The sequence below is a fragment of the Peromyscus leucopus genome, chromosome 11 (assembly GCF_004664715.2).
Source record: "Peromyscus leucopus breed LL Stock chromosome 11, UCI_PerLeu_2.1, whole genome shotgun sequence".
Taxonomy (NCBI): Eukaryota; Metazoa; Chordata; class Mammalia; order Rodentia; family Cricetidae; genus Peromyscus; species Peromyscus leucopus.
Genome location: NC_051072.1, coordinates 69,329,418 through 69,340,287, shown reverse-complemented (window position 1 = coordinate 69,340,287; position 10,870 = coordinate 69,329,418). Strand labels below are relative to the sequence as shown.

The 10,870-nt window shown below is 36.9% G+C and overlaps 1 protein-coding gene across 1 annotated transcript in view; it reads left to right on the top strand.

Annotated features, from left to right (window-relative positions):
- Positions 1-438: 438 nt before the first annotated feature.
- The window catches only part of LOC114697379 (cotranscriptional regulator FAM172A), a gene marked incomplete at its 5' end in the record, with an annotated part of 244,241 nt that continues 233,809 nt past the window's right edge, over positions 439-10,870 (top strand). The window contains one exon of the mRNA XM_028875626.2: positions 439-702. Within this exon, the coding sequence (XP_028731459.2) occupies positions 439-702 (264 nt within the window). The remainder of the gene's footprint in view (positions 703-10,870) is intronic.

Genomic DNA, 10,870 nt, shown 5'->3' with positions numbered 1-10,870 from the left:
AAATAAGATAGCCTATTACTGTGACCTGAGACATGAAACAAATTTCAAGGTTAAACAGTGTTTCCTGTTGGTTTATTTTGCTCTGTGATTTCTTAGTCTTTTCGTATGGAAAGACAGTAAGGTCCAATGTACACAGGTGATATACTTTTCTCAAAACACACATTTGTAGTTTGAGTGTATTTCCCTGTGTGGTAATTTATTTTAGTCACACTGGGAATAGATTGTATTTTTCATTTAAAATTCATCCTTTTTCTCTGTTTTTATCCTTATAGATAATCTGTGCTTATTTGTCCATATTTATTATATGGCAAACGATTTTAAACTTTATTTTTACAAATTTAACATAATTTTTGTTAAAAGAATATTTAGTAACTTGAAACTGTATTAAATTACCTTGCCTAGGATGTTAGGAACTTCTTTCTTCATGTATTGCAATAAATTCTGATAACAATTTGTACCACTTTTTTTTTTATTTCAAAACAGGAAGGGTATGGAGTCATAGTCCTGAATCCAAATGAAAACTATATTGAAGTGGAAAAGCCAAAAATGCACAAGCAGTGGTCTTCTGATGGCACGGATGAGCCAGCAGAGAAGCGGGAAAGGAGAGATAAAGTCTCAAAAGAAACAAAGAAGCGCCGTGATTTCTATGAGAAGTACCGTAACCCCCAAAAGGAGAAAGAAATGATGCAGCTGTTTATCAGGGTGAGAAAGTGCGCTACTTCGCTTCACTGCCTCTTTGCTTTTTGTAGGATTTCATTTCATATCATTCATTTTATTGTCTTACAATTTATTGATTCTTTAGGTTTTTTTTTTTTTGATTCTTTAGTTTTTAGTGAACATTTATTTTCCATGGTTATTGTCTGCTTGGATTTTTTTTCCCCTTTTTAATTAAAGTTACAAGATCTATCACTCTTATTTTCATGCAACATTTTATAGACTCTCCAAAGCATATGCTGTTGTCTTTTATGTCATTTGCTGTTTCAAGGAACAGTTTCTAGTTTTAATATGATACAGGTAAAAGGGTTTAATGCAATTCTCCAGCATATTACTACTTTAATGTCTTATGAGAATAAATAACATAACAATTCTAAAACAAGATGTAAAATTGTATTCATCTGGGGTGGTAAGTTTCACCAGATGATGTTTGTGAACAACTATCCATCCATAGTGTCTAAGTCCCTTCAGGGGGGAAAGTAACTAATATTTCAGTAAATATTTCAGCTTGACTGTCCGGGGCAATGCAGTAAGGGGTCACCGGTGTTTGGTCTTGTCACACCCAGTGAGTCTTTGCACAGCATCATGGGATCCCTACAGTGGTGCCACCCAAGGGCACAGAGTTCTGTAGTAACACACAAGAACATTTTTGTGCTTTGACATATTCTTTGATGACATGAGTGTGTGCCATTTTCAAAGGTGTATATTTTGTTTGCTAGAATTTAACATTAAAGAAAATGCTAAAGTAAAGCATTAAAGAAAATGCTGCTGGAAGAGGGAAGATAGGAAGATGATACGTTCTTTAAATTTGAACAATTCAGTACACTTAAACTTACAATTTAATGTTCTATGTTTATAGAGAGGATTGAGGAAAAAACAAGAGTTACTGTGTAGCCCAGATTGGCCTGGGACTTCTATTTGATCCAAGCTTCACGTAAACTTGCGTGACATTCTCATCTTGCCCTGCTGGCATTTCTGTGTGAGCCACCAGACCTAGCTGGAACCTGTAGGGCAGGAGTAACATTTTAGAATATTCGACTTGACCCATGTTCATATTTATCCTTAAAAGATTAGTAGTTAAATATTTCATACCATCTTTGAGGTAATATTCATTGATTACTGGTTTCTTTTTCCTTTATCTTTGTTTATGACATGGCAAAGTTTTTCTTGTTTTAGAAATTGAGCATTAACAGCAGTCTTTTGTTGGAGTATTGTGTTAATTTTTAAGACTCTGAAATCTGTATCCTAACCAGGAATACACAGAATACTTAATACTGTGAGTCTGCCTATAGTTAGGCAGATTATAATATTTCAACTTTTGCAAATTATCTCACTATTTAATAATTATTAAATTTAAAGTCTCTTAAGTATTCTATTTGTCCTATTGTAGATATATGAAATCTTTGTCCAACTCTACCAAAGTTTTGATACTGGCTTTTTAGTCCATCTGGTGTCCTTAAATTTTTGCCATATCATCCAGTGTGTAAATACCATTTGTGTAAAGTGCCTCTCATATCCAATTTCCAAAAATGACTTTTGTAAGGCTTTTTGAATACACAGATCATAAATAGTCTTCATGTGTGTATGTGGGGTGTAAGCAGCACAGTGACGTGACAAGGTTGAGATGTTTATTTCTTCATTGTTGGCTTGTGATTGGTACGGGTTAAGAAGTATCTTCCACTTTAAGGGTCACTTCTCCTTTCCCTTCCAGTCTGTCTTCCCAGCAGTGCTTGGGTTTCTCTCTCTCTTTATATGCATGTTTTCTTTATCTCCTTCATCTCTGCAAATCTGACTATACTCTGATTACTAAAGCTCAGTCTCTTTTGTTTTGTTTTTTACTTTTTATTTAATTATTTTCTAATTTTTTTTAAAGATTTATTTATTTATTATGTACACAGAAGAGGGCACCAGATCTCATTACAGATGGTTGTGAGCCACCATGTGGTTGCTGGGAATTGAACTCAGGACCTCTGGAAGAATAGCCAGTACTCTTAACCTCTGAGCCATCCCTCCAGCCCTAATTTTTATACTGTAGGTATTTTTACTCATTTTCCATTTTATTTACTTATTTATGAAAGAGGACAGGATTGGCTTTTCTTTTTTGTTCCATTTGCTCCAAAAGAGGTTCCCTTTTACAAACACTTGTCTGCATCATAGAGGCTTGTATGTGGCTCTTTGAGTTAATATCATACTTTCTTAACACTGTTTCTCTTAAAATCACCTAGGATTGTGCATAATAGCATGTATATGCTGAAACACTTCAACATACTTCTGAATGATAAGGCTTTGCTCTAAATGGGAAAAAGATTGTCTCATTCATCCTAAGATAAAAAGTGATCTACCCAAGAAATTATTTTTTCCTTCTGCATGTCTCCAAATATTATATAGGAGGAGAAATTAACTATTATTTATACTCTTCTTAATCATTTTTGTTTAGAATTTCTCATCTGTTCTTTGAGTGGTTTATACAATACATTTTGGTCATATTCTCCACCCCCAAACTCTTCCTACATCTATCCATCCTACTTTGTGTCCTTTAAAAGAAAAATAACCCATTTGGACCAATTTATATGCTGCACAATATTCTTGGATGTGTCATCTTCCACTGGAGTACGGTTAACTTACCAGGGACTGCACTCCTAGACAGAACTGGGTCTCCTTCCCAACAGCTGACAATTGCCAATAACGTCAGATTAGGAGCAGGATTGAATGTGTAAATCCCATTTATGTGATGGGATTTGGTTTGTTTTGGGTAGGGCCCATTACCTGTCCAACCATAGATTCTTGAACCAATAATAGTGCCAACTGTGGGTTTCATCCTCTGGAGCAAGTCTCACATCCAGTCAGAAGTTGGTTGGTTGCAGTTAAGAGAACTGATGCAAAGGTTACAGTCGAGGATCACATAGCTAGGAACTGGTAGAAATATGTGTTCAAATCATGTAGTTAGTATGGACTTTTGTCCCTACACATCTTTACCACATTGCCCTTCCCTGAGAAAACAAATTATGGAGCTGAAATAAGAAAATTAAGTATATGTGGTAAAAATACGATATGGTATCGTCATATCTGATGGTTATAAATACTGAATTTTTCAAAAAATATTAGGTTAATTTTTAAATTTTGTGTGTGTGCATGTTTTGCCTGCACGTGTATATGTGCTTCATGTATGTGTATTGCCCCAGATATCAGAAGAGGGCACTGGAGCTTCTGGAACTGGAGTTACAGATGGTTTGAGCCACCATGTGAAGGCTGGGAACTGAACCCAAGTCCTCTTCATCAACAGCAAGTGCTCTTAACCTTTGAGCAGTTTCTTTACTCCGTGTGTGTGTGTGTGTGTGTGTGTGTGTTGTGTGTGTGTGTGTTGTATGAATGTGGGTCCACACATACCACATCCTGAATGTTGAGGTCAGAGGACAACTTTGGAGAGAAGTTCTCTTCTACAAAGGGAGTCTTAGGTATTAACTTGGGATTTCAGGCTTGGCAGCAAGCTCTGAGCCACCTCACCAGTCTTAATCAAAGATTTCTGACCACCTGTAAAGAATAGAGACAAATATGTTCTTGCTTAGTATGATAACCAATATTGATTCAGATTTATTGATAAGGAGACTGTGATCAGGATAATATAAACTCTAGGGGAGCCAAAACTTAGTGTACTTTCGCTCAGCACAGTGTCCTCTGAGCCTAAAGGAGATCCATCATAATATACATTTGTAGAATAGAGTCTTCTCAATAAAGTTTTAATAAGATGATAGAGCCATTCATTAAAATTCCAAAGTACAGTTATTTAAGTAAATCCTGCACTGTTAATGTATATGGCTTGATTTTTTTCTGTGTAACTAAAACAAACAAACAAAAACTATATTACTGGTATCCTATCCAGTCCAGCACCCACGATAAGATTCCAAAAATTAAGTAATATTTCATTAATTAATATAATTAGTGTAAGATTTATATTTGATGGATTTATACTTTCTTGAATGTATAAAAGAGTATCCTATTTTCTTTTTTAGCCATTTTGTCAGTACTAAAATTATGGACGGAAGTGGAAATATATTGTCCTTAGCCACAGTTATTTCCATTTCACACCTCTGCTCAAATTTACCTTAATGGCGTTTGATTTACACATTTGCTCTACTGTGTGTATACCTGGTACTTTGTCAGATCTGTAACTTTGTGTCCTTTCTTTTCCCTTAATCTGGATTCTACCCAGATGAAACATTGCCTCCTTGCCACTGTAGCAATAGTTGGTGCTTACCAAAACCTCTGAAAGTAATAACAAGTAGGTAGCCTCTGCACATTTTATCATCTGCTGTTTTGAGGTAGCATTTGCACTTTTGTTTCATAATTTTGTTGTTAATACGTTTACATTTTATTTCTTTACATAGGTCTCCCAATAATCTTCTAAATTTCTGAGAATACCTCCTACCTTTTTCCATGTATTTCAATCCTTAACAATAAGCAGATAGAGGCACTTTTTTCAGTAGTGCAAAGTAAGTTATAGGAGAATCAGAAAACACTAAACACTAACAGAAATACTCAATCCACTTATTACTAGTTAATCCCTAAAAAGAAAGCAAAGCAAGAAGTCTAGATCTTGGTGTAGACATAACTAGATAAACTTGCCTTCAACATAGAAGTGGTGATTATTAGATATCAAATGAGCTTTTTATAACAGAATTAAGATCTGTTCATAGAACTTACAGAATAAAGGTAGAATACAGGTAGATAGACTAGATGTTGAACATCTAACATTGTGTTGTGAGTACTTGGACATCTCTCATCTAAGGTGAAATGAAGGGGTTGTCTTGCTGATGGCACATGAAGGAGGTTTAGACAGCATGAGAAATTAACAATCTACTGAATTTGGAGATAAGAAGGAAAGTTACATAGCCGTCAAAGAAGAATTCCAAATGTAAAGAAGACTATTGGTAAAATCATTTAGGCCACTCCACGTAGTTAAAAGGGAGGTTTATTTTGTGGGGTAACTTACAAATGAAGGGATAGTTTACAGGGTCTGGAAAAGGTGTGGCGCAGTCTGGTGGTGTTCTCTGCAGCACTCTGCTCGGTCTACCTCCAGCGTCCAGGGTCCAGGAACCAAGAGAGCCAGCCGGATCCCTGGTATTTAGAGTCCTCTCTTGGCCCCGCCTTGTAGGCCTGACAGTTACCGAAGCCTCAGTGGGGGTTGGAACTTCCAGATTAAAGCTGGAGTGGCTACCCACTACAGAAGACATTATAGACTCTTGTCAGAACCTGGCCTTGCACATTGAAGATACTCACATATGTGTGGATTGACTGTTGACATCCATCTAAAATCTTATTTCTTAACATTCAGATTCTTTGGTGTGGGATAGTTTTCTGACTGATTTTTTTAAAGCCTTTATTTGAATTTCTTTCTCATACTTTTTTTTTTAATTTGAATTTTTACAATTGTTAAGAAACAGCCAACTCTGAAAAAAATTGAGACTTTAAAATGTACTTTTGATATTGTGGGTTGGGTGTGTTGACATTGTCAGTGCGGGCTGACAAACGTCTTCTGTCGTCCTCACTGCTGTCACTGTAGTCATTTCAGTGGAGAATCTCCACAATAAAGTAGGTTGTATAAATTAGAAACAGCTACTTCAGTTTAGTCCTTGGAAGCACCTTATTTTCCCCATACAGATTGAGTCTTTCTTATTCAAAATGCTTGGGAACATCCAATCCAGATTTTGGAGTTTTCCCAATTTTGGAACTTTTTGTATAAACTCATGATCTAAAGTGCAGTAAGATCCAAATATTTTTGAATAGTGACCAGCTTGTAAACTGAAGTATTTGCATTTTCTTCTTCCCCAGTTTTAAGTAAATAGCCAATCTCTTTTCAAGTTGGTGCAATATGTAATATACATAGACAAACTTAAAATAGCATGGATACCTGAAGCTGTAGGCTTAGTCAAGCTGATTTTACTTGGTGAATGTTTGTAAGTAGGTGTGACTACATAGTGGATTATGTGGTACCTTTCTAATGCATGAAGAGCAGAGTAAGAGATCAAAGGACTAACTCTTTCATGTAGCAACTTTCCTTAACTATCAAATAATATACTTGCTATAATATATTATGGCTTCTCTAGGGGATTGATTTGGTCTAGGCAATAAACATTGTCAGACATGCCTGGCAGGAAAACCTGCTTAATATGTTTTGTAATAAGATGGAATTTTTTGTTCTTAAAAACATCTGCCAACTCAATTCAAGAGTGAAGACAGAAAATGTCATCAATTTAGTGGTAATTCTATAAATTTAGTTTCTCTCTGAGCAACACATATCAAGACATACAAAATTCCCAGTTTTAACCACCACTGGTTATAGTACTTTGTAAAACGATGAAACAAAAACATTTTATTTTTATATGATGTGTTAATTAATTCATTATGAATTTTAATATTTCAGCTGATAAAATTTAACAAGCATCTTGCCAACAGATCATTTTTTAAAGCATCTGTTTTTTAATGTGTTGGGTTGAGAACTGAGTCAAATAGCTAAATATGTACATATTCATTAAAAAAAACATATTTCCCCATAACTACGGACACACTATTTTTCTCCTTGGACCACCAATGGCTGTTGCTCTTCACATTGGAGCTAGTATCCTTAGAAATGAGCGCTACATCTTTAGCATTCTTTAACCCAAAAATCTTTTTTGAAGATAGCTGGATAAAGAAAAAATACTTTGGCTGGTAGCTCTAATAATCAGTATAAAATTGTTTAAATATGTGTGCATGCATGTACACCCATACGTACAACATGCTTGGTCTGTATAATGTTACTTGTATTTATATGTTTTCAGGGATGACCTTTTGGTCTTGGATAACCAGCTTATGTATATGTAACAACAGTTAATGAAAAAAGAGGCCATAATTTGAAAGAGAGTAAGTGGGGATACATGGGAGGGTTTGGAGGAAGGAAAAGGGAAGGGACAAATTATGTCCTTATGATATTCAAAGAAATATTCCAATGGTTTACATATTCTCACGAACATGCCTAAACTTAATTTCATTCTTGAGAATTTTGTTCATTACAATGAACTATCATTTGATGCCATTCACCATACATGCCATTTCTCCCCTCCAACACTCTCTGCTCCCTTCCCAACTTCATGTGGTTTTTTTTTTTCCTGAAAATGCACTAATCCATAATCAGTCGATTCTCCATCCTCCAGGAGCTGTATGTGCCAGTAGCCAGAGTAGTAGTGCTCAGCAGAGTGAAGCCTGAAGAGCACCTTCCTCTCTGTGCTGGAGTTTGGATGGCTTGATTTTGTGTGGGGCTTGTGCAGTAGCCACAGCTGCCGTGGGTTCCATGTCACGTCTGTTTCCAGCACTCCTCATCCTCCAGCTCTTCCATTATTCTTCCAGGGGTGTTGATAGTGGGGACCCAGTTAGGGCTGAATAGGAGTCTTGTGTTCTCAGCACTTTGACCAGCTATGAGTCTGACTCTACTGCTGCCATGTACAAAAAGAAGTCTCTCTGACTATAGTTGAGATCAGTCCAGATCTATGGGGATAAGCATACATATTTATAAGGCAATTTGATAGCATTACCATTGAGACAATAATAATAGAGAGGAAGTTACCCAATTGGTTTACAATTGATTTCTCTGTCCTGTAGCCAAATCTGTGTTTTCCTCCACAATTGTCTTGCCATGCAGTTGTTGTGGAAGCAAGTGCAGTGGCAATGGCATATGTGTATGAGACCCTGGTACTTCTCTGACTAGTAACCTGAGGAAGGAATCCCATGTGTGCACTGCAGGTTTAACCCGTGTCTGTGAGGAGTAGCACTGTTCATCCATGCAAAGCAATTCCGCTCCAGTGCTTTGTTTATTTCAGTTATATTTTGAAATTAGCTTCCATGCACTTTTTCATAATACTTGGTTTTAGTTAACCCATCTACTACCCATTCCTTTCTCTGTTCCCCCACCCTATCCCTACTTAGTTTTTTTTTTTTTTTTGAGACAGGGTTTCTCTGTGTAGCTTTGTGTCTTTCCTGGAACTCGCTTTGTAGACTAGGCTGGCCTCGAACTCACAGAGATTCGCCTGCCTCTGCCTCCCAAGTGCTGGGATTAAAGGCGTGCGCCACCACCGCCCGGCATACTTCTTTAATACCCACTATTCACCTATCTTCTCTCATATCAAATGGTTCTTCTATCCTTCCAGTTAAATTTTTCATTGTTTTGTGAGATAGTAGGCGTCCATACGGCTTTTTAATTCTTCTTTAGAGTTACCCCCATAGCCCCTAACATCTCCATACGTCTGTGCCCCTCCCCACCTTAGATTTTCTACCCCCAGTATTCCACCTCCCCACTCTCATTTCACCTACAGTCTATTATCCCCCCTTGCTTAATCTGCTGACCTCCCAAAAGCCCCTTTGTAGTTTCCTGGCTTCCAGTTGTGCTCCAAGTTAAGACAGAAAACAAAACAAAAATGTGAAGCTGGGCCCCCTGTGTGAGAACTCTGTACCTGAATTACTTCACATTTTAGTTTTTTCTCTGTCATCTGTTTACCTGTAATTTTCATGATTTCATGTTTTTCACAGCAGAGTAATATTCCATTGTGTATCTGTACATGTTTTGTCTCTTCATTTATAACATATATCCAGGTTCTAGCTAATGTGGGCAGAGCAGACATGAACATAGCTGCCCAAGTTTCTCTGCAGTAGAATATGCAATTCTTCTGCCCACAAGAGTACAGGCAGGTCCTGTGGCAGTTCTATTTCGAGGGTTTTATGTTTGTTTGTTGAGAAAGCTTGGGACTTCTTTACAAAGCAATCTGTACTTGTCTACACCAGTTTACCAACAGTGCATAAGAGTTTCCTTCCCTCACGTCCAGGCCAGCTTTTACTGACAGCTGTATTCCCAATAATGGTCATTCTGACGTTTGTCCACCCTTTGGGTGTCAAGATATATTTCATTTATCAGAACAACACAATCAAGAAACAAAAGAAAGATCTTACAATGCATTACATTTTTTATGATTTTGCATTGGAGAACATTCATAGCTGCTCCATTGAACATATGACTTTCTGGCTGAATGTTAGACACACCTACAAGATTTTCTATGGTTTTACAAATCAACTTAAAACCTGTGTCATGAAGTCACAATGGGATAACTGTTTCTCATTTTCTGTGTCTGATAAGATACATGGACATGAGATTAGCAGTAATGAGTTTGATCAGCCTGAGTTGAATTACATCTGTTCAACTTAGCATGACTTAAGTTGATTTCCCCACACCTCAGTTTTGTATCTGAAAACTGGAATCATAAGATAAGGCAGTTTTCGACACATAGTATGGGGGCTTTAAGACCAGTAGCTTTAGGCTACATATCTGAAAGTATGTTTGCTTTATTCTCAGTGTGAAAATCATGTGAGAAAGAGTCCACTCATGAAGATCACTGGCTCTTGTGCCTTTTTTCATTCTGGGGCATTTTCTCTGACAGGGTTGAGTTCTCTAGTACAACTGAACACCCAACAATTCAGTTCTGGCTTATAACTTGTTAGAATTGCTCACAAAACTAAAGAAAATATTTTAGATTTACTTTTGTTGTTGTTTTATAAACATTACAACTTGGGAATGTGAAAACAAAAAAGATGCGAGAGCAGTGTACCTGGAAGGTTTTTTGCTGAATTTCAGTGTCCGATCTGGGAGTGCTACCTGCTAGTGCCACGTCAGTGTATTCAGTAAGTGAAAACTTCTCCTGTCCCGCAGGTCTGGGGGAGAGATTACAAGTTTCTACCTTATAATCAATTGTTCTTTCTTGGGAACAAGCCCTGCCCTGAGGGCATCAAAGAGGTCCATGCTACAACACCTTATCTGCCTAAAATCTGTGGAAAGGGAACTCTTGCTTGACAAAAGTCTTTCCTATCATTTGAAATTCCAAGGCATTTAGGATTTATGGAGCCAGGGATAAAGTGCAAATATGTTTATCAAACCAGATCTTGCCAAAAATAATCCCTTAGCCTTTTATGACTTCTTTTATGACTCAAAGAACAAAAGAAAATCAAAACATTGGTTTTATTAGTTGATATTGTCCAACTAGAAAATGTGACTTATATCTGAACTAGTGGATTTAATGTTTCCCCTGTGAGGACTTTCCTCATCATCTCCCAAACATTCCTTTTCACATGGCAGAGA